The sequence below is a fragment of the Sparus aurata genome, chromosome 4 (genome assembly GCF_900880675.1).
Source record: "Sparus aurata chromosome 4, fSpaAur1.1, whole genome shotgun sequence".
In the NCBI taxonomy this organism is placed as follows: domain Eukaryota; kingdom Metazoa; phylum Chordata; class Actinopteri; order Spariformes; family Sparidae; genus Sparus; species Sparus aurata.
This window is the reverse complement of record NC_044190.1, coordinates 34,403,831-34,428,540: the sequence shown is the minus strand read 5'-3', so window position 1 is coordinate 34,428,540 and position 24,710 is coordinate 34,403,831. Positions and strand designations below refer to the sequence as shown.

The 24,710-nt window shown below is 42.0% G+C and overlaps 1 protein-coding gene and 1 long non-coding RNA gene across 5 annotated transcripts in view; one reads left to right on the top strand and one right to left on the bottom strand.

Annotated features, from left to right (window-relative positions):
- Window positions 1–24,710, top strand: part of LOC115580860 (uncharacterized) — a 272,388-nt gene that overhangs the window by 8,076 nt on the left and 239,602 nt on the right. The window lies entirely within an intron of this gene.
- Window positions 695–2,947, bottom strand: LOC115580859 (ribonuclease P protein subunit p25-like protein). 2 transcript variants are annotated; one of them, XM_030415572.1, is made up of 2 exons: window positions 2,604–2,947; window positions 695–2,089 (listed from the first exon to the last, which is right to left on the bottom strand). In XM_030415572.1, the coding sequence occupies exon 2, from the start codon at window positions 2,004–2,006 to the stop codon at window positions 1,293–1,295; it is 714 nt and encodes a 237-aa protein (XP_030271432.1). In that variant the 5' UTR covers window positions 2,007–2,089; window positions 2,604–2,947; the 3' UTR covers window positions 695–1,292. The 2 variants fall into 2 exon arrangements, with proteins under 2 accessions (XP_030271432.1, XP_030271430.1); XM_030415570.1 differs by having other exon boundaries at window positions 695–2,947.

Sequence of the window (24,710 nt, the reverse complement as noted above, 5' to 3'; positions counted from 1 at the left end):
TTCTCTACAACCTTGCATTCTGCTCCGAGTTGAAATTTGATCCAATTGCCATAGATGTCTGCAGCACCCAGTTAAGCTCCAGCAATTACTCAGATGTACCTTTTTTTTTTTGCAGCTAAAGTAGTATCTAAATGGTGTGAAAACGCAGAGAGGCAATGCATAAAAAATGTCAACCTGAGGACGTCTGCAGCCATCAGTTAACTACGTGTATATAGTGCTACTGTGAAAACTTGTCTCTTTTTTAAACCATATTGTTCAGCATATTATTTTGCTTGAGAAATGGTAGATCAAAGCAGAAAAAGGTACATTATACTACACAATAGATATGGTGGGTGGGTAGGCCTATCGGCTGAAAGGGGAAAAGTATAGCGTGTTTCATATTTTGCAGGAACAGTGTAGTGCGAAGCTCTGTCAAGCCTAGTTTTAATCCTTTTCTCCACTGTGTTGTGTGATGTTTCGTTGTTATCTTAATGATAATCTGTGCCTGTATTTCTGCCCTAGGCATATCTGTCAGGCTGGGTTGGTTTAGGAGCTGTGCCTTATCAACAGCTTTGTCATTAAATCAGCTTTTTCTACAGACAAATTTCACTGCAGTTATTCTTATCAAAAGATCAGCACACTGTGATTTTCTGTTCAATCAGAGCTTTGCAAATTCAACGATGTGTGAGTAAGAAAGATGAAATACAGAACAAAATTTCCTTTGGGAAAGAAAAAAACAATTTATTTAATTTTGTTTTCATGAGAGTTAATAATCAGACGGAATCGGTATGTTTTGCATTTTTCATACCTTCAATGGCTTTAAGCTGTTTTTATTTTATGTCCTTGGGTCTACTTGTGTTTTTTTTTAAAGGCTACACTTAAGAACATGGAAGAATAGAGATGATTGTAACATGGTGCTAATACATGATTTTATCCACAGGCTGTAGATAGTTTACTGCAATCTGAAACCTGTGCTATTCATGGCTTTTTCTTTGTCAGTGTGAAATGGGATGTGAATCTGTCGAAGATTTTATAGCATGGGAGCACACATCATCACAGACGTGGATGTGAGACACCATGTTGCACATGCCGAGAAACACATCCCTTAAATGCTGTATGTACAGAGGCAAGCTTTTTAGGTCCCAGTCAAACTGACCTCTGGAGGCTGGAATTGGTACTCAGTTCTTCTGAGAAAGCACTGTTCTGTCTGAGTGAGTGTTCTGATTGTCTCAGCATTGTGCTTGAGTGGAGGGCAGTGCCAAATGAACTCCTCTGATTCAATCCTCTCCACTGTTTGACACCGGTTCAGCCAGTCAATGCAGAGGGTGGACTGAGACTCCTTCCCCCAAACACACTCTCTTACAGTGAGGGAAACTGCTGTATGGCAAAGGTCCGAGAGGTCTCTTGCATGCTGTCTGCGTGGAGGATTCAATACCCTCTCTCTCCTCCCACAATGCACTGAGAGTCTCTGGAGGCTGATAGCCTGGTTCCTGGGGATCCAGTGGGTCTTTGGAGAGAAGGATGCTGATGGAGGGCACAGTCCTGTGCACGGTCATCTCAGATGTCCCACCTTCACTACTCTCCCACACCTCTTTCACCACTTTGTACTGCAGTTTGGTCAGCTGGTGCAGAGCGCCCACTTTCCGTTTCATGATCTCAGCACAGGTGATGGTCTTTGTGACTGCGCGTCCCGACCCAGTGAAGACCACTTGCCGGAGCCCTCCCCCACTTACACCCTTCTCTCCTTGCATCCGCGCCATGGCAAATCCCATTAAGTTGCGGATCTTACTTCCCTCCTTCACGCGCATTTCCAGTACACCCGAGGCCAGTCCTGGAAATGGACAAGGGCTGTCCTCCTCAGTTCGGCAGACTTTCTTGAACCCTTCCTGCCCGAGTTTGAGTGCAGGGGGGGGGACTGTCAGGGGGCTGGAAACATTATTCACCACCGCTGGCTGGCCAGCATTGCTGTAGGGTTGATCATGGTAGACAGAGACGGTCCCTTGCGTTACACCATTCTCCATTCGCATCGGTCTGTTCACCTCTAGTCCTGGGAGGGGGCCGACAGTGTCTCTGATAAGGTACTGGTTCTGGCCACCGACCACTCCGCACCCTGCGAACATTTTTTCTGTCCTCAGTTCTCCACCGCAATGTTACTCCAGATACATACATGGAAAACAGCTCAACATGATTTTCTCATGAATGTGGTACTTTTCTGTCCCTTCAGTCAAACAGCTGTAAAGTTTCAAGACTTCATATAAGAAATATTACCCGCTCCCTAAGAGCGCTATCAATGAAGTCTTTAATGCTCCCTCTCCGGAAGAGCTGGAGAAATAAGATAAACGCCTGGCTGGTGAATTAAGAACACTGTCGGGACCATTCAAGATGTTCTTTAAAGAGCATCTCTGTTTCATAACATAAATTACTATTTGGAGTATTTGCTCTGGAGATGGATACAAAAAAAAAAAAGAAAAAAAAAAAGCTAAATCATCCTCTTTCCTTCATTTGTATGCATTTCATATGGTGCTTTTATTCTTAAATACTTCAAAAGATACGGAGTACTTTGTTGATTCTTCTTTAGCAAAACTTTTCTAAAGAGAAACTAAAAGCTCATATCAAGACTCCACCTTTTTCTTAGCGATCCAGTCCAGCGTCGTTGATTCTGATCTGATGATCATGTCGCCTTCAACTCAAAATTGACCTCTTGGGGTGTCCAGCTGTTCCACCTCCTGTTTTGGACCTCTGGATGTTTTACTCCAGCTTGAGTGGGTCTGCGTCTCCTCTCCTCTTTCTCCTCTGAACATCCACAGCAGTTGAGGCCAGGGTTGCATGGAGTTCTGCACCTAGAGTGTCCTCCCCAGAGCTCTGTCTTGTCTCCAGTGATGCTCTGGGAAGTCTATTCTGTTCCCCACAAAGAGACATAAGGGACAGGAGCTGCCTCACAAATGCTCACAGGAGGAGTGTCTGTGTGGTTGAGGGGGAGCATGAGGGAAAGGGGAGACAGCCCTCTTAAAGGCGCAGGTCTTTTCATCTTTTAGATGAACACCCTCCCCTCCACAACTGAAGCCTGCCATCTGAGGGAAAAAAAGAGAAGGGCAGGGCTACTGTGTCCCTTTAAAACCTAGAACGCAGATCCCCGGCAACTTTGTCAATCTCTTTAGAGGACGTTCCAGTGTTCAATGTACATGACTGATTAAACCTGAGTTCTGAAATAGAGAGTCAGTCAACCTTTAAAAGTGCATTTTCAGCTACGAAACAATGAATTAAATTAGCTCCGATATAATTGAAAACATCCTTCAAAGAGCCACTGAAAGTCAGCTGCATTAAATTGCACTGTACTTAGCCTTTATCCTATTAGATGTTTGTGACCATTACAATTTACATAATGCAGCATTAATAGCTTCATTGTTGAGGCAATCAAGTGGCGCGGTAAGAATGCCTGTCTCTTAACGCTTGGATTGTTATATTGTTACAAGGCTGGAGAGCCCTTGTGATCAAGGACACAAGGACCACAAAAAGCATAGAGGCATGACATCCATGCTCAAAGTGCTGTATTAATAGTGACTGTCTTCATTAGCCTGCCGTATCTGTGCAGGTGAGGAGATGGGGCTGACAGGTGGGGTAATAAGCATCTTAATGGGCTTTCCATCACCAGTGGAGGGCGCTGGCTCGCACCCTTCTGCACAGAGTCAGGCCCAGACAGCTGTAGCATCGTCCTGCTCAGCCCAGTCTCCTGGTCGACAGGTGGATTTGTTTTTGTGTGTGACTGACAGATGGGAGAATAGGTAAAGACAGCCCACTGAGGCTGAACCTGTGAGGCCAAGAGAGAGGCAGACAAGTCCTAACTACTCTCTTCTCAGTGTATCCCATGGTGCACAGTAGTACACAGACACTATAAACTCACTGTGGCTCAGGCCAGTCCTTACTGTGAGGCTAATTCACAGTGGCATGTGTATTATATTGGATCCCTGTGGTAATCAAGGAAAAAATAAGGGAACCCCCCACACCTCCAGCTCCAACTGGCAAAGTGGAAGCTTGATTCCAATGTCTTTTATTAGCAGGGTTTGAACGGGAATCATCATCAAAGCATCGGTAGATTGACTGGATCCATGAAGTGATTACCTTTTTTTTTCCTTTTGCGTATGAGAGCTGTTTATCTCCACTGGAACATTCCAGACACTGCGGGAGACGTAGTACCAAATATCTCTTTTTTTTTTTCTTGCCTTTTTTGTAAGCTAAAAAGAAAAACAGGAGAGGGAAGACAGGGGAGGAGGGAGGGTCTGTGTGGCGCTCACCACCAAAGTGATCATTCTGTTGTTTGGGAGAAATTACCCTCATCAGTCATACAGAGATGCACAGCTGCCTAAGGGGATCTGGTAATGTTACTGCATAATAAACTGTGTTTGTGTGTGTGCACATGTGCGTGTGTGTGTGTGTGTGTGTGTGTTCAGAGTTAGGAGCAAGATGAGGCAAGACAGAAATACAAAAGGGCAGGGGGTAAAAGAAGTCTGATTTAACCACAGAGAGGTTAAAATGGATGATAAAAACAACTCTGTAATCATCCCTTCTTACTAGATGATGTTGGCATATAATTTATTGCTTCTCAGTTTAACTTTAGGAACCTGTTTGCTTGCGGGGATATGATAGATTAAGCAATTCAGTGTCTGAGTAAAATGCAGGGTTCTGAGCAAACTGTCTTCAGATACACATTCACAACTTTTTTTTTTGTTTCCCTCAAAGGCAAAACTATCCTCCAGATGGCCAAATGATACCGTCAGGGTTTTGCAGAAGTGCCGTGTATTGACCTTTTTGAGTGTAGCGCTTTTTTCCTTTAAGTGGCTTCATTTAATGATGGGTAGAGGCGGCGGCGCTCACGCTTGGTCACTCACTCCTTCACACCTCCTCTGCAGATCTGGCCTCTGCTCCCGTAGCTCTCTAAGCACTTACTCCTCACTTTATCTGACCTTGGCTGGCATCTGTGACGGTCCAGGCATTCTCTCCTGCACGCTCACCCCCCGTATCTTGGTTCATTCGGCTTTCACTCCGGCCCACCTGAATTTAAGTAAAGAAAAGCCATTTATTTCAAAACACTGTGACAAATAGTGGTGCCTGTGTCTTGCTCCTCTCCCTGTTTGCTATATACTTGAGATGTCTGAAGTGGATGCTGTTATAAATTTGGGGGCTTTGTTGTTGGTTGCAGCACTGCAGAGTCTGCTTGTAGAAGGGCTTGTTGTGCTGTTGTCAGGGCTGCACATAAGCGGCGGTGCCTCACTGTGACAGCCGGTCGCTCACTTTACGTTAACCGCAAGTGTTTTCACGGTCATCAACCAATGGTGGCCGGGAGGCTGTCATTTCGCTCCGTGTGGAGCTCGCCCGCGGCTTGGTTCTGCCCCACAAACTCACAGCCGGCCCTGGTGGGGGGACAGAGCAGCACACACACACATGCATATGCACTCACTTATAGACGCGCGCACGCCCACTGGATGGGCACACACACAAAAAAAACTATATGCTCAGCATAAGGCAGGCTGTTGGAGCAATTACAGAAACATGGCAGAACACGATGAAGCAGGCCCCACTATCAGAAGGGAAGTAGAGTGAGCAGAGGAAAAATGATGACGCCATTAATAACAGGGAGGCTCAGAGGCTCGGAGGGAGGTGGGGGTGGATGACCCTCTCTGTGATTTCCCTGTGACAGCACTTTGAGGTGCAAATGGTTGTGTTTGTATTAGATCTTTGGACGTTTAAATGGGCATGTTTTCCCTTCAAAGGCAAAAAATGAATATAGAACAACGCTGTTGTAATATACCAAATGATGCGTGAAGTGATGTTTTCCTGTCACTCATGCATCCATTATTTTGGTAAATGACAGGTCAGACTTCTTTATTCTCATTCTCTCTTTTCGCACCTCCATCTCGAGCCAGTCATACACATCTCCTCTCCTCCAGCCACTGCTTTCCCCCTCGGCACTGCAATGCAGATGTGTCTCGCACACGGAGGCAGGAAACTTTCATTGAAGATGCTTGTGAAAGGGGAACATGAGAGAGAAGCGGGAATGGCATGAAAAAGATGGAGCCAAAGGTGGAAAGGGACAGAAGTGCCTTTGAATACAGTATATGCAATACTACCAGGAGTGATAAAGAAAAAAAAGTTTATGCACTCAGAAAAACCCTGGGCAATAGAATGTGAAAAAGAGAAAGCATATGGTATGGCAACTCTTGATTTATGAGGCCTGTCAATGAATGTGATGTTTTTAGCTTCATCAATTAAACAGCTCTACAAAGCTAGCGCACCGCCTAACAAATGTTTCGATGTTTTCGAAGAGCCACTTTGATATAAAAGAGTGGCTTTTTTGGTTTTACATGGAATTGAATTGGGTGGGGCTGAGCCCTGTTGATCTATGTTTTTTTGGTGTATTATCGCACACACTTTGATTAACGGCACTGTCTCTAATTTAAATTGGCAGCAGCAGCTGATAATCACATTTGAGTTTGGTGCCTCTGTTTTGTCTGTCCTCGGGCGAAAAGTTAATGGACTTTGTGGGAAAAAAATGCGATCAATTATATCAAGAAATAATTTGCCATGTTGAAACAAATGCAAAAACTAAATGAATGCCTTGGAGCGAGTATTCACTAACTCTGTAGCTTTCAATTTGGGAATGTAAGGCTGCTTACTGCATAGGAAAATCAACAGACCAATGGGTACTTGATCTGAATATAAAGCATTATTCTCCAAGATAAAGAATAGACAGGGATATTTATGGCAGCGTCATGTGTTTGAAGCTCTAAGGCAGTATGTTCTTACTTTTAGCCTGATTTTAGCCTGATCTTCCACTTGCCGATGTTTTTTTGAGATTGCTGACAAAATCCTCGGATCATAGGCTGATCGGTGCGCTCCTGTGAACAACAGTCGGTTTGTGTGAGCTGTTCAAAGACATGATCCAGGAGCTCGGGGACAGCTTGCAGACATGTCGCAGCCACCTGGTAGATATCTAGCAGCCTTAACATCTGGTTGAGTCGCAGACGGGTTGGGGAGCAAGGAGCGAGCTACAGCCAATGAGAGCAGACACTCCTTTCCTTTCTACCCTCTCTGCTCTGCTGTCATCCGCAGTAGCTCTCCGAAGCCAGTCTATCGTGCATCTACATGTATGGAGCAGGCACAACATAGCCTCCAGTCTCTATGAGAATATATACACACAATCTTTTCATTATTTGTAACAGTGCCCTTCTCGCTGGAATACAATACAAGTAGGCAGATAAACCTTTTTAGTGCAAAAATCATTCTAATCCATCCTCTCTCTCCTAATCTTTTCTCTTTCTTCCTTGTTTTTTTCACTGCAAATCAGCACACAAACAACTTTGACTGTTTGGACAGCGTAATTCCTGTGTCACGTCTCACATGTGTGATCTTATAATGGGTGACCCTGTGTTGCTGATTCAGCGTGCAAACCGCTATGACTGTAGTACAAGGCAGAGCTATGTAGTGTGAACAGTATAACAGTCTGATGACTTTGAAAGTCATGTAGTCTGACCAAGGCATTATTGGCACTATTGCTCACTCAAAGTGAACAAATCTCCTCAAGAATATCTGGATTTTGGGGGTCGGATTTGAAGTTATCAAGATGTCATCAAGTCAGCAGTGCTTTATACCATTCTGTCCTGTACATGGAAAACCATTCCCACTGTAGGCACAGGATGAGACTTAATGGCAGGTGCTAATGACGGACTCAGCACGAGTGTCCTGCCATATTGTTTTCTTCTTTATTACAACAATGTGATGCTACGAGTCCTCTTACTGCAGTGTCTGTACGCAGATCCATTGTTTGCTCCTCTTTTGTTTGCGTTTTTGACACACACGTGCTCAGGTTGAGTTCGCTGTGGTCAACACACGCCCTTTCAAATGAAACCCTGGGACCTGCATTATTAAACACACTGTATTGTTTTGACCTCATCATACAAACCACATGTGTCACCACATTTAATAAGACTGAAATCTCAATAGATTTCTTTGGCCACTTGGGGGCAGCTTAATTAAACAGTTGCTTATTTACATCTATGAACAATGGAGTGATATAAGCACTAACTCCTGAAGGGAAATATCTGACTCTATTCATTAACTAACTTTGTCTCTAACTTTGTCTTAATTACACAATGTTAGTAATGACTGCACTTTAAATCAAGGGCTGTACTAAGGCATGTTTAGCATTATTGGTTTTCTTTAAGTATACTGTATTACAAAGTTAGCGAATGCATACCATTACTGTATAATGGGTGTGACGTGTGTTACAGCAGTGATTCACCAGGCAGCACTCCAGGATTTTTGTGTTTTGTGGCTGCTTGTTGCCAAGATTTCAAATTGGGCAAATGACGAGCCTGCATGCAGGAGGGTCCGGCTTGAGCCAAGTGACAAATACTGCCCAGCCAGTTCATCCGCTAAAAATCAGTAAGAATATTGTTTTTTAAAGTTCGCCCTCAGTCCTCCATTACTGATGATTCATTAAAGATCTGTAGGAATCAACTAGACAGATTGATATTCCTTGCAGTAATACATTCATGCCAGAGACTATAGAAAGCAAGATCAGGTCATTTTTGGTTTTGAACATGTACTTTTTGTTCTACTCCATTATATTTTATTGTATCCTAATCTGGCAAAAGCTACTGTGTTTTTGACAATAACCTTCTCATAAACACCACTATTCTAGTCTTCCATCTAAGCTTTGACATCATACTATATTTGCAGCTGTGGAAATTACTTTTCCTCAAACTAATTTATTGATCAATTTATATCTCCCTCCTGTGGCTCCCAAACCAGCCTTTTTAGCACCAGTGCACTGGATCAGTGGCTTCTGTACAACAAAATGAGACAAAGTAGGCTGTGGCTCTGTGTTCCCCCAGTCTCTCATAAACACCTTCCTGTCACTGAGGTTCCAGATGGCCTCGCTCCTCTGTATCCCACAGTTCATAGCTCTAAACTTCCAAGCGAACACATTTGCATCGGGTCACTGCTCACTCCGACACGCTAGAGGAAGAGGAGCACTAATCCTACCCAGCATGCCTCCGCGGAAATGCTCTCCATGCAAATGGTTGTTGTTATTTTGTTTGTTTTTTTTCACAATCCACAGTGAAAGTGGTTCAGTTGCAAGCATGTGTGTCCAGTGGGGGTGCTGTGACAGACGTGTGGCTTAGCTCAGTAGGTGTAGCTCATTTGGCAAGTTGCCTCCTTAACAGACTTTGGTCAGGCTTCCTGGCTGGTGACTGGTTGTTAGAAAACACAGCAGCGAACTTTAAAAGATCCGTTCACAGGTCCACACCAGATTTATCCTGTATTTAATTGCATCGGAGAGCAATCACTCTCTGCCCTCCAAATCCTTGGTAAAGCTGAGCTTTACAATAGAGCCATAATTGCAGGAGTTTAATTGCCTGCCAATGCTCTGCTCCCACTGCCTGCCTGCATTGAAGAGCCCAATAATTAGAAACAGGGAGAAATTAGGTGGCAATTTTGTCTTGGCAATTATCATAATGCAAAAGAAGTGCCATTAGTATTGTTAGCCCCACAGTACATAATCCTTTGACACTGTCAAGTCCCTCTCTTGGCTGCCGGGTACAACAACTCTTGATTTCCCTGTAGCCTCTGCTCTCCCTCAGTCACTACTTAAGTCATCAGCTATCCAGGCCAGCCTGCACACTCGGAGTCAAGCTAGCAGACTGAACACATCCATGCCCGGAGTGCCGGGAGGATTAGTAGCTACAGCATTAGCAGTCTGTGTTCCCTTTAAAGGTATATAAATTGGGTCTTAATCCTCTTCCACCATGTCAACCATGAAATTGTGTTTGATATTACAGAAATATTAATGCAGTCGACGGATATTGTATTTGTAACGCACTGGCATTTCATTTTGTTTCACTGGATTTCCATTGTTTTGACTCCCAAGTTGAACATGTTCATGTTTTGGATAATATACTGGGTAGATTTAGCATAGCGGTGCTGACAAGGAAATATAACAGTCAGACACCTTGTCTGGTAAGTCATTGTAACTTGGATGAAATGAAATGTAAGATCTGCATTGCAAATGTGTGCATGTGTTTGGTATAGACAGCTGTTATTCACACACATAAATTAAGTTTTTTAATAGTCACTACGTCTCTAATATTTGCTTAAAGCTAAACCAAGTATTTTTGTTTCTTTTGTGTTAGACCTTAAAGATGGCCGAAAACAAGTTTAACTTCATTAATGCTCAGCATTTCTCTAAATACCCAGATTAACCTATGCTCTCACTGCACTCACTGCTTTCTATGATACGGGAAACATTGTGATTGTAATTCAATACTCATATTTCCTCTTTGATATCTAGTAAGGTGTCGGTAAACCTTGGTTTTTACTTTTCTCAAACTATGATCTGTAAAATGTCAAATACTTAAATCCCTTAAATTAATAGATACATGCTTAACATACATTCACAACATGATTACTTTTGCAATTCTGCTGAATAGAGGTGTTGAAATTTCTTAATCATAAGATACATTGCGATGCGGACGTGGAGGATTCTGCATTGATGCAGAGACAGAGCATAATTGAGGGTCTTATGTTGATTGTTGATTGACCAGCTTCAGCTCCGTTGCTTTGAATTGTGGACGGACATTAGGCCAACGTTACTTATGTAGGAGGAGGCAGAGATCAATTGTGAGTGATGAACAAAAAAAAAACAAAACTTGTTGAGTATTATCTTGTACACATCTCGCACATGTCGAATTTTATGAATTTGCTGGGAAGCACGAACTGGACGAGATCCATGCTGAGCGTGACTTCTGCCTCACAACCATTTCTAATCACTTTAGCTGTTTTCACCTGATGCTAACGTCTGCGGCCATAGAAAAAAGCTGAGGAGGCGTTGTCAACCATGATGTCCAACGCTGAGAGAGGTGTTTGCAGCAGAGTCAATAGATGTCTTATCTTAAAGCTGCCTTGTGACAAACATGAAAGGCACTGCAGATAGATATGTTAATGTATTGAAAAGATGCAGCTTTTGTTTTGTAGACTGCTGTAGTCTGATTATTGGAAGGACTTTCTGAATAAGAGGGGAATTTAAATGATTAAAAAGTAACCATGTGCAGTAATATAAATCATTGAGGAAACCATACACTGAGATGCATGGCAATGCATCGAGAATTGTTTTGCATTTGAATCGTTGACAGCTGAATTGTAATCGAATCTTGAGGCCAGTGAAGATTCACACCTCTACTGCTGAACCACTTCATCAGATGTGAGAACATGCGTCACTTGTGACTGGAATTCATACATTTGGTCTTAGTGATGCAGCACAAACAGGTGTAGCGAGGCTTAGGATGTTTTGTTTCCCATTAGTTTTGCTGTCTAGAGATAGTTTTTCACATTTCTTTATTACTTCAAACAATGTTTGTCGCTATGGGACATTTTTCTTTTTGCACTTGTTTTTTCCACAGTTTTGTCATATTTGTCAATACCCTGATATAGAGGGGACTGACCTCTCAAGTGAGCAAACTCACTACAGCTGCTACAAATGTGTAGAATTAACTACAAGGAGGAAAATGTAACATACTGTCCAGTGGTCCCTGGAAATCGAAATGTGGACAGAAACATCTAGGTATAAGTTATTGGTCTTTTGAAACTGTATTGTCCACTTTGCAAATCTGTTGTCTGTCTATTTGTTGGCACGTGGACAAAATACAGCCTGCATGAATATATTTAAGTTGCTTTTATTCTGAAGAATTCTGGCCAGAAGCCATGTTGCTGAAAACTGGCACAGAGCTTATACATGAAATACATTTACCTATAACTAACTAAATCCATTTATATCAATAAGAGAAGCCTAAAATCAGAGGCATCTCCACAATCTACAGCCTCGGAAATGACCCAACATGAATCAACACCTCTGAAACAGGTTCAATAAAACCTGGAAATTATAACCTTCATGAATGTAGGATATATTGCAGGACTGTTGTGTTAGGCTACAGGCAACTGCGTCAAAAGGCTTGTCCAATTCTTTTGAGGGATTTGTCAGCCTCGTCAAAAACAGAAGAACTTCAAAGAGTATGGCGGTTGTCATGGACAATTTTCTAAAAATATTGAGATTTTTATTAGGTTTCATTCCGGAAACCATTCTGGGTTAGTTCATGTTTCACAGCCCTTTGGAAAGTATTACTTCACACAGCTTCTGTTCTCTTCTGCAGGTGTAAATACTTCTGCCTGAATTTCATTCAGAATTTCTTTCTGCAGTCTGTTGCAAAATGGCTTTTATCATTTTTGCAATTTTCTTCATGTGAATTCATTATAGCAGATGCTGACTGTTGTGTTTGCCATCCACAGGGGAGGTGACCCTGGTAAACTACGCATACAGTGACATCATGTGCAAACCCTTTGTTGCACCCTTCTCTTTTTTAAATCCTTTAACATCCTCACACAGTTTCCATTACGATGGCAGGCAGCAGGTACGGCTATTGGAAATATAAGTTGATATGGCACTTCTACCCTGCACATCAGCTGGCTAAAGTTGTAGTATGTAAGTGATTGCTCATTGTATAATAATACTTTATGTTGGATTGTTATTTCTATTTTTCCTGACATCTAATCAACAAACTACCATTTCTGTGTTTCACACTGACACTACCCTACCCCCTAGTCATCCTGGGAGCTGGGCAGTATTTCGATATTATATCGTTGCTGTGATATGAGACTATATTGTGTTAGATTTTGTATATTGTTGTGTCATACAATGGCGTAAGTCTTGTCTTTTCCTGGTTTTAAAGGCTGCATTGTAGTAATTGATGACATTTTCAGATCTTACCAGATTACCCCCATTGTATACTCAGTACTGATGATCATTTATCAAAAATCTCATTGTGTTGATATTTTGTAATAGTTCAAATAGTTATCCCTACAATATTGTCACCATACAGATATCGAGTATTTGGAAAAAAATGTATTTGAAGGCCATATTGTCGAGACGGATAGTGAGTAACCCTAAGAAGAAGAAGAATTCATAAATAAACAACATCTTGGGTTATGATATGAACAAGACGTTATAATAGCGAGGGAGTAGCATTAAATTTGATCTACATTCACAAAGGGCCCCAAACCTCAATTTGAACCCAACGCTGGGGACATGGTGACGCAGATAAGAGGATGCACACGACCTGTTTGTGTCCCCAGCTAACTGTGTTGTATGAGGCAGTTTAGTACGATGGTGTTATCTCCATGCGGAAAACAAGAGGTGCTAATACACGCCTGAATAATGAAGAGAAAATGACTTTGGGAATCAGGAAGTCCTTCACCATTAAAGTTGAACAACTCTCAGTGGCTCTCAAGCAATCAAGCAATGGGATTTACAAAAGATTTTAATTTGGATGCATTATCCAAACTCCTCACAGACCAAAAGGCAGGCAATTGCTCTGACAGATATGCAGCGATAAGTTTGAAGGTCAACAAGCTGCTGCAGTGGAGATATCAGCAGCTGGTCTGTACCACACACATTCAGACTCTGTAAAATACAGACACACTTCAAGTATACATAGACATTCGATGTTGACCAGGTGGCATAAACACTATCAAACACTAAAACTGAGTGTACAATTAGCCCTTTTTTACTCCTCATCAAAGTTTACGACCAGTAAAACGCTTCTGTTTCATCACACATTTGAAAGTCACATGGAGCACAGCTTACAACTTCCAAATGCCATAAAGGAGAGAAGCTAATGAGGCCCTGTGTAGAGAATAAAAGGGGGATTAATGAACAACACGGTTTGAAGAGGCTAGGCAGCCCTCGCCCAAACCCTTTACAGTGCGCGCATATACTAGGTGAGAATATTCTGAGGCTTTCACACGTTGCCACAGTATTGAATGGTCTGTGCCGCGCTTGGAGGAGCATTCTGCTGATGGAATCAAAACCCCTTTCACAGATTCAAATGAGGTGCACTCAGCTGTGATTGGTATTGGAAAAGCATTTGTCGGAACAGAGGCTCACAGAAGGCTTCTTAAATACAAGGCAATCACAGTGTCTAACGTGGAGACGAGGCGAGAGGTGTGCCTGGACTGCAGAGTGGAAAACAGGACAAAGGATTATGATGGTAATAAGCAGTAAACCAAAACAAAGTCATCCCCTGATCCCTCATCCTCTCTCTCTCTCTGTCTCGGTCTCTCCCTATCTCCCTCACCCCTAAATCCTCTAACGCGCTCTCTCACTCCTTCCCCTCCTCTCTCTGCATCACACGCACCACATATTGACAGGGCCTCATTTTTTCACTGTGCCTGAGCTACAATTTAAAACTCATTTCTCATTATTCGCGGTGAATCCTTACACACACAATTTCTAATCTGTCGAGGCCATGATGGCTGCTGGCAGAAGCAGAGGCTCTTTATGCAGATGCCCGGTTGTACACCTATATGCAATGTCAACTCCTGCACACCCGGCTGGCCTTATTTTATTACAGGCGTCAGCAAATCTGCATGCCGTCAACTGTGAACCTTTGTGCTAATGTCTTTTTTACACCCCCTCCCTTTAGCTGAGCCTGTGGTGTACAGACTGAAGGCATTTTTACATCCCAGTGATAATGTGCGAGTGCAGATCAGAAACTGTTTCTGGCTCACAAGCCTCAAGAGATAACCCTCCTCTGACAGAGCTAAGATACACAATCAGCAGGCTGGGGCCAAGAAGGATAAGGTGGAGGTGGATGAGCTCGGGTGGCTGTGGTGGGAGCGGGTTTACAAACCTCTAATTTGGCCTGTTTAATGAAAGGTTGTCAGGGCTTCACTTTATTCCAAAGAGGCTCCCCTCCTACTTTTTGCCACATCTTTGACAGAACGTATAGTGTGTGTGTGTGTGTGTGTGTGTGTGTGTGAGAGAGAGAGAAAGAGTGAGAGGGGCAGGGGATGGAGACAGCCATTATTATGCCTGCAAGAACAGGGGTTGGCAGCAAAAGAAAGAAAAGAAAAGAGGGGAGAAGATTGTGTCTGGAATTGTCCAAGTGTGGCAGTAGTGGTCCTCAGTCACTTTATCAGTGCCACAGCAGCATTTTTTTCCTCCCATCTATCTGCCCGGCGACTATTCTTCCCCTCTCAGAGCAGGAAAAACACTCACTCTCTCACCATGGATGGCTCAACACAATCACCAACCCCCTTTTTTTCCCACCACCTATCCTGCGCACGCTATCTCTTCACTCAACATCGCTCTTTGTCTAAATGCTATTCTTTTCTTTTTTTTCATTCCTTTCAATCGCTCGATCCCATCATGTTTGTCGAAGTGCAGAGTACTGAAAAATTACCACACTTCACCTCCTCTGCACATGCTATTTCTATCTGTTCACTTAACATCAGGGTTGGGTGTAAATGCCACAGCATGTGTGGTTACTTAGATGATTTGTTATAAAAGGTTTTTGCGTTTCTAAACACAAAGTAAGACTTTGAAATCAGCTCAATCTTGTGGAGGGAGAGCATTTGTCTGAAGCGGAAACCTTTAGGCCATGACTTTATTTCTATAAATTATGTTAAAGAATCTTTGGTTTCAGATGATACTTTCCTACAAACATCAGTGAGAGACAGAGCAATACTGCCAGGGTGTTTGAATGTTGTTGCTGCCCTAATATCAGGATTATAGTTTGGTTTGGAGTGCATTCTCTGCGGAGACAATGCTCAGTAGGTTTCATAAGATGCAGTCTTTTTCTTTGTTTGTTTGTTTGTTTGTTTCTTTCTTTTTTCCCTTTTTTTCTTTCTTTCTTATTTTTCTGGTTATACAAACAAGGTAATATCAAGATATCCACACACCGCATGGTACTTTTTCATTAATGGTACTCAAATTGATTAATTAATGAGCACTCATGTCAGTATAAGCAAGCTCCAACATCTGTGATTTATTCCGCTGTCTTCTCAGCAATACCACCTTTATTAGATGAGACAGTTAAGTCAGTTAAAAATGAAATGCTGGTTACTGCAGTGTGAAATTTGGCTAAACCCCAAATAGAACAAAAGCTTAACGTTTCTGAATGCACATCAGATTATTAGACAACAAACAATTGCTTACTTTTCATCTCTGTGTTTATTCCTGTTCGTCTCCTCCTTCCTCTTCAGCAATCCCATCCCATCCAGTCCAATCCCAACCCATTGCTTTACTGTTTGATAAAGTGAAAATAGTTGAAAAGCATGTCAGCAGTGGCTTTCTGCAGAAAGCTTGTCACTTCAATCCTTTATGCCATAGCAGTACCAGACTGTTGCTTGTATCTCTACAGAATTGGGAAGCATTATAGATAACACTATATGGAATACTTCAGGTATTACTATCAAAACAGATCAGCAAATCCTCACAACAAGGAAAAGGTATGACATTTTTTCCTTGAAAAGTGACTGAAAATAATAGAGAATTATATAGTATTTTGATTGCAATTTAAAGTAATGACCTTCCCCCTCCGTCCAATGCTTGCTTTTCCTTTTTCTCAACACCTTGTCCAAATCATGGTTTCAGCATGCATTATCTGCTATTTCGACGAAACCCATGTCTTAAAAAGACATCTACCCACAAAATGTCATCATGCAAACATTGCTCATAGGAAATATATGATTATTAATGTGTGATTGTCAGAAACCTTCCCCTGAAGTGGAACTAGAGTAAAAAAGAGTTGCAGGGTTATCTGTACATTTATACCATAAATGCTTGGTCAGACGGAAATGAAATAAACCAGTAATCCGAGGATCACAGATAAGGAGCAGGTGCCCGTAGTGTCTTCTGTAGACTGAAATAGCTGAGCTCAGAGAAAGTTCAGAGTCTGAAGAGTGACTCTGTGGCTGTCATAATATGAGCAAAGAGGCCAAAATAAAAGATGTGCTCAGTCAGTGTGTGAGGGAGGCCAAAAGCTTGCTGGACAGAGCAGTAACCTGGTCAAAAAATGTGTGAGCACTGCAGTATTGCAAACACAGTCGCTGCTAGTAGAAAGCATTTAGCAGAAGGCATTGCAGTTAATATAAGTTATATCAGTTAAAACTGATTGGCATGTTGCATTTCTTTCAATATGCAGAAGTGACCAGTGAACAGCAGTTAGATGTCTGCTTATCTCAACCTAGTGGACTATTCTAGGGGCTACAAACGTGGAGTCTTGAGACCTGGGGTAAAGATACTGCATAAGGTGTAAGGGACACGTGAATGCTGGTGTCGTGAAAACCTGGGAGAATCAATTACTGTAGTTTCACCTGCAGATTTTACCCATACAAAGCCTTCAGCAGCAGCAGTCGCAGAGGGTGTGACACAGCTCATAGAGGTAATTATGATAAAAACCCTTAGCGCTGGATAGCTGTGATTTGTGTCAAAAATAGCACTTATCCTCTGAGTCATAGCTCAGTCAAATCTGAACACACAGACATGATACACCCATGGTTCAGTGTGACTTACACTTTCCTAGGGTATTATGTTCAATATAGCTCATGTGAGTAAATGTACTCATTGCAGAATTCATAGAAAATAGGCTACAAGAAATTGAGCTAGAGCTCATTTGAGCTGATTTTAAATGAACGTTTTCTTCAATATGATAATAATACAGTGATATTTGTCTGTACGATGGGTTCATGCAAACAGAAATTTCTAGTAGATTTGATTTTATTGTAAATATAATGTGACAAATATATGCTAACTAACCTCAATCAATTGCTTGCAGTTTTTGCTGTCTTGAAAATGCATATTGAACTGTGACACCACCGTACGAAAACATATTAAATAGGAATTATGTTAATCATTACTTCCCAACCTAAGTGATTGTAATTTAACAGAGTTAACAGAATCTACAGGCATGAAGGGAGGAATTCACCATGCGAAGCAGCTGGGTTCGCAAGATGACATGATCATGTGATCTCTCAAAACGATATTGTCAGGCTGTTAGCTATGAGCTTGTGGCAGAACACACAGTAGTTAAACCATACAGTGTCCTATAACCAATGCCTACAGGCATAGTTTAGGTGTGATGACCAGTGAAAGATGTGAAGATATTTTGGCTTCTCTCTTGTCTGGCTTTGTTTGAATTTACAACGGCCTCTGCTAGTAGCGCTTCCATATTGATGATCTGATTGGTTTACCAGTGATAGATGGTTATAGTTTCTTAGATGTCTTTCCTTTTCCAAATAGTTTCTAGGCATATAAACCCTCTGGTGCATCATGTTAAGACGATTTGAACATCTACAAGTTAGTAAATAATATGTTTGACGTTTTGCGCTAAATTAATTGAATTAATTTGGTGTGGGTGAAATGTCTTAATGGATCATTAACAACCCCAAAAAATTGTATTTCAGTAGGCACGATCTCTTAGAATGTCCATATAATTTCATGCCAGGTTTGGCACTGCATGAATGTTTAAAAATGAATTATATTTCTTGAAAAGAAACTGAATCGTGTGCAGGTAACAGCTTTAAACAACTTAATACCACAGACTTTTCCAAACACAGTGTAGTTTCTCTAAATATCTACTCAACTGTAGTAACTAGTTTGTCATTGTTGCACAAAGCAGCACATCAAAACAAGCCAAACTGAGGATGTGATGAGCTTGAGTGGATAATTGATCTGGCTGAAATTACCAATGGATTTCTGCAGAGCTTACGCCTGAAAATCTATTGTGCTTCAGGTCATCTATTGGGAATCATAGAGGTATGTAATACAGTGAAATGGGCACCGAACACAGTGTTAATAATCTGTTTACACTTCAACCCCCTTTCCATTGATTTCCATTCTCCCCATGCACCGGCTGACAAGAACCACCTCCCCCGAAGGACTTCAGTTAGTTTGAGGAGGAGCGCATTTCAAATCAAACAAGGAAACAAAATATATGACATACTTTGTTATAAACATATTACATATTGTATTCATGTTTATGTGTCTGTCGGTGGTAAGTAATTATCAATATTTTGTAAAAAACGTATTGGTATGCCATCAACGCTTGATTATATGCAGGACATATATATATTGAATGGTCTATTGAATTATTTTGCTCATTCATGAATGTACATGCATTCCACTTATGTCTATACCTGTGTGTGTGTGTGTGTGTGTGTGTGTGTGTGTGTGTGTGTGTGCGTGCGTGTGCGTGCATGTGTGTGCATATGTGTGTGCACATGTGTGTGCAGTATGTTGCTCTGTGCATGTCTCTTTCATGCGTTCTAATTTAGCAACATATTCAATATATTCCAGCTGCTTTCTGGTTGCAGCCTGATGTACAATGTGTCTATAAAGTGTGTATGTATGTGTGTGTGTGTGTATACCTATTCATTCAATATATATTTAATCATTTATTTGTATATATGTATACATCTATATAAACACCACATTTGTATGTAGGCTCTTCCTTTGGTCAGTCCAGTCTGAGAGAAAATTTACTTTTAAGTAAACCTGAGAAGTTTTCTGTAAGAAAATAAAAAATACACCCATTCAGCCGTCCTGTGTTACTGTCGAAAGCAGCATAATTCCCACTTATGGTGATGATACCAAATTACTACCAAGTGCCATCTTGATATCCGGCTGATGTTAGATATTGCTGACAGCTCTGCACTATACTTGAGTGAATGTACCTGTGCTCATGTTAGCCTCACAGCCTGAGCCAATGTATAGCTTTTGAATATACAGCAGTGATAAAATGTTCACAAACTGTCTGTCAGTTGTCTAAAATTTGAGGCGATTTAGATCATTTTTGTAGAAAAAAGCCTGCTTCTGTTCTTGTCTTTTTGAACAACAAAAAGAGACAGCCATGCTGCTTACTTTTTGCAAATATCAAAATTATGCAGAGTGCTGTGTCATCTTTGACAAACCATCTTTGGCTGAGCCTAAATGGTGCAGACAATGTTGTGAGTCAGGTAGCAGCCAAGAGTTTCTTTTTTGTCCTTTGGCCAACTCACAAAATAAACATCAATTAACTCCAGCTGAGTAAATTGAGAATGATTAAATCACGGCTCAAAGGGTTTGGAAATTGCATTTTTTCAATTTGCAATTTTCATATGAAAATCTTTAATTATATCAACATTAATTTCTCTGGTCCACGGTATCTATAATATACATTAGTACGAAGATGATACATGATCTTATTTCCTGTGTACTTTTAGATTCATACCCTTAAATTGTCTAATATTAACTCCACTCTTCTGGCTGTTGTGGGTATGTGTGTGTGTGTGTGTGTGTGTGTGTGTGTGCATGTGTGTGTGTGCACTGTACCTTCCTTTCATTCACCTGCACCCTCTTTCATCCATGTGCCTGCTGGTGTGGGTGTTTGTGTGTGTGCCTCACTGCAGTTCTGTCTGTCTGCCTTTAAAGAGGCTGTGAATGATCTTATTTAGTGCGCGCTGATTGCTGCTTTAACCTGGCGGCCACGCTGGCTGCTGCTGCATTAATAATCGCAGGGAGGCAGGAGAGCTGGCGAGGCCCGCACCTTGTTCACCGCTCGCTCGCTCGCTTGCTATCTCCACGGCACCAAGGAAAGAGCCAGCAAACAGCAGGGGAAGTGTGGCGGAAAATTACAGTCTTCACATGCCAGCCAGGAAGGCTGCTGCTGCTGCTCGGTGGGGGCCAGTGCTGTGTGAAAAAGACAGAAGAATTGGGAGGACGTTTTGGTGTATAATGCCTGTGTGGAGGCATAGGGGGTGGTATGTGTGTGGTTGTGTGTGTTTGTGTTTTTGTGTGCTCTTCCTTCTGTGTCCATGTATGAAGTAGTCAGAGCTGAAGATCTCACAGTTTTGTTCTCTGTTTTTGAAGGGGCTAGTTTGGGATCGAGCCAGGTTTGAGCCAGGGTTTTTTGTCAGGTGTTTAAAGTTACCTTTACAATTAAGGAATGGAATCAAAATAAGATGAGACTGTGTGTGTGCGTGTGTATGTGTCTTCATTGATGTTCAAGTCGGTGTGCCTCTTCCATATCTGTACGAATTGATTTGTATGCTCTGAGGTTTCTTACGGTCCAGAGACCTGAAGGTTTGGTGAATTGGAAACTAAATTGGTCCTAAGTGTGAATGTGGGTATGAATGCAGCTGTCTGCCTTTGATTATTAGCCCTGCAACAGACCGGTGACCGTCCGGGGTGTTCCTTGCCTTTCGCCCAGTGCATGCTGGGATTTACTTCAGCGAGTATAGAAAATGTATGGATGAACACTTTTGTGTTAGCAAGTGGGTGTTCATGCGTGGCATGTGGGGGGGGGGGGAGGGAAAACAACATGGAAAAGCAGAACGTGGCAACAAAGCGTACCACCAACAGACCTCCTTTGTGACAATATTAACTAGACGGGTTGAAACTGCTGCCCTTTTTAAGTGTAGCCAACAATTCCCTCTTTCAGTCCAGTCCAGACGACATTTTGATTGGTTGTGTGAAGATTAAAGCTTTGCGCTCTCTGCCAGGGAGAACAGTATAATTGATATTTCAGCTCTGGGCAAACTTGCTCTCGCAGGCCAGTGGCTGTTTCAGCAGAAAATTAATGTTAGCACAGCTTGGCGGCAGAACGGTCGGCATGTTTCAGGAAATATACTTTGAGTTGGGTCTCTCTGGTCCACTGGCTTCTGCTGCAACTCGCTGTGTGTGAAATGAACATCCTGAGTTGGGAAAATGCATGGACTTGTGCACACACAAACAAGCATTTTACCACCAATTTAAAAGCATACTATGTAGGCTTTGTACTTTGTAACAAGTTGTTGTTCCCCGGATGTTCTTTTTGGTTGGCAAAAGTGTGATTATTTGACCTGGGAATGAGACACAACATTTAGCTGTATTTTTCCAGAATCCCTTACAGCCAAAAACTTCTCAATCACAGCAATAAACTAAAATACTAAAATACTAGCAAAGGGCAACAACACCAACACACTGTCCTTGTCCACACACACAGCGATTTCGATAAAATCAGACAGGTCTTCTAGTTCCTGGGGTTCATCAAACTTGCGATGATACACCAAACTGTGACATTATCGGACAAGTGACACAAAATGTGGAACTCAACTTGAGAATTTGTGTGACTATTATACTACAGTCATTATCGATTAGTAATTTTGTCTAGTTAGTAACAGACATGTAGCCTAATTGGTGTCAGAATCTATAAAGACATTCCTGGCATGTAGTTATATAGGTATTTTATTGGTATTTTGAAATGTACCATGACTCATTAGGTGCTGCTTCGAAAAAAAAAAAAAAACACAAAACAGATATTACTCGATTAATGCTGTTATTTGGGACTATTGGAGCGACAGACTAAATGCACAACAGCCATTCCTGTGCACGTCTAAGTCCTGTCCACCCTGGGGTTTTTGGCCACCTGCATGTTCCAATTATGAGGTTGGAGATAGAACATGTAGGAATTATCAGGACTGATTACAGACTGGTATGAGTATGCCCCGCCTGCAAAGTACGCCCTTAAAGATATGTGCTAATTACGACAAAGCTTAAGGAGGTTCACCGCTATCTGAAAACGTAGAAATCCTCATTTTATGGCACTCCCTTCGGACCTTTGATGCCAGAATGTTGGCATATCATTTAAGATGTCAAGAGCACTTCAAAAAGGAATACAACGAGAGCCTGACTAGGATTTGATCAGTCCCAGTGCTCCTCGGTGATATCAAGTTACTCTACAACGACGAGCATCTCTTGTCTACTTCATTAACACATGTATCATTCAGCCAGTCTGAAGAACATAAAAATCGACCTAGCATGCAACAACGCCGAAGTCCTCGTTCCGATAGCACCCTCATGGTGCACTTGTCCTGAATGGGCCATTTAAGTGGACACAGGGGATTAGGCAGATGATGGCAGCCGAGGTCCTCGTATTGGTGCAGTGTGACTCGGACCACATTAACAGGACATTAGTCTCATTTCCATTCCGACGGCGTGCGCTTCCACACAACAGAGAGCGCGACGAAAATCATTGTGACCCTCACGCTCCAGCCTTTCATTTCCTGTCGCCATTCAAACCTTCCTTATCTCTCCCTCTCTCTGTTCTCCCGTTTTCCTCCTTGCCCTTTCTCTGCTGTGTTTCTTTTTTTTTTCCATCGTCCTTGCCCCCACGCACCCCGTCCTCTCCCCTCCCTCTCCTCCTCTTTTTTCTTTCTTTCCTTCTTGTTCCACATCAGCGGCAGGGTGAAGCCTCTCCCCGTCACGCTTGGCCGCACTCCCCTTAATTACCATGTATTCTTCTTTAGCTAATAAAAAACGCTGATGAAACCGATTACATGGCAGCGGGGCTTTGTATGGACTTGGATTTAGGCACGAATGGAGAGTGAGAGAAGAATAGAGGAAGAGAGGGATATTGAAAAAAGGAGAGAGAGAGAGTAGCGACAGAAAAAGTGGTAGACAAAAGGGGTTCAGAGAGATGGAGAGAGAAGGAAGAGAGGACACTGAAGGAGAGACAGCGGCTGAAAGGAATGGAAACGATGGATGGAAATGAAAAAGAAAAAAAAGGGGGAATGGTTTGGGCAGTAACCCGTTTGTTGTCTTTGTTGTTGTTTGGGTCAGAGATGCTTTAGGCCCTGAGGGAACTTCCTCATCTTATCACAGTGAGCAGACGGCTGGCACATCTTTCTCATTACTAGCCTCTCAGTTATAGATTACTCCTGCCTTACTCCTCTCCCCAGCCACAGGCAGTCTCTGTTACAGTCTACAGAGCCACGCTTGCACCAAACGCAGTTTGAACTCCCGAATATAGAGTTTGCCTTTTTTCTTTCGCTTTCATGAGCATTAAGTCACTCTGTCTGTCCATGTAATTGTGGTTTCAACTGCAACCAACTGTGGCTCCGAGGAGAAAATGAATTAGGGCTTCTTGCTTGATTGAAAAGCCTTCTGAGAGGAGCGGGTAGCTGATACACTCTTTCTCTTAGCATTACATTATGTCCCTGCTCAGCTGGATGGAGTACTGCTTCAGATTTTTTTTTCTTTTAGTTTCACACATTGAGGAGAAAAAAAAAAAAAACAGCAGAGAAATCTGTCACTGTTGCAGCAATGTGTGTGTCTTAGCAGTTACGATACCAAGAACTTGGTAAATGTGATTTAACATGAGCGTGAAAAGTCTTCATTTGAAGTCTCGAAGGCTTGTGTCCAATAATGCAAGAATGTTACGACGACAAAGTGACCCCTAATGTTAGAAAATGGTTACTGCCAAAATGTAGACTTTCTGGAAAACATTCTAAATGGACTATTTCTATGACTTTTTTTTAACTATATATATATATATATATATATATATATATATATATATATATATATATAAATCTTGTATATCTGTGCACTGTATATTTGTGGGGGAAATAACACATTACATATTCCTAATCAACGAGTTTAAACTATGACCTCTGTACCCACTGTGAGTGCAATTTTCTCTATGCATATCTAGACCCATTAGCAGCAGAATAGCGCTACACAACAAGCTGTGCCATTATTGGTTTGTTGTCCCATTTCATGACCCCTTTTCAATGAATACGGAAGCCCTGTGAGGCATCCTCCACATTTACATGTTAATGTTCGCAATTTGTAAACATAAATTGAAAATGTCAGAAGCTCAATAGCTAAATGGAGATAAGTAAACACATTATTGAAACGCTGTGGCCACTTAAAGTCGGACACCCATTCCATACAAAGGCTGAAAATTATAAGGAGGAGGAGAAGGAGGACGAGGAGGTAAGAGGAGGAGGAGGAAGACAAAGAGGAATAAGAAAGAGAAAAAGAGGGCAGGGGCGCTTTAATTCGCACAGCACGTACTTGCCGAGGGGGTGAGACGATTAGG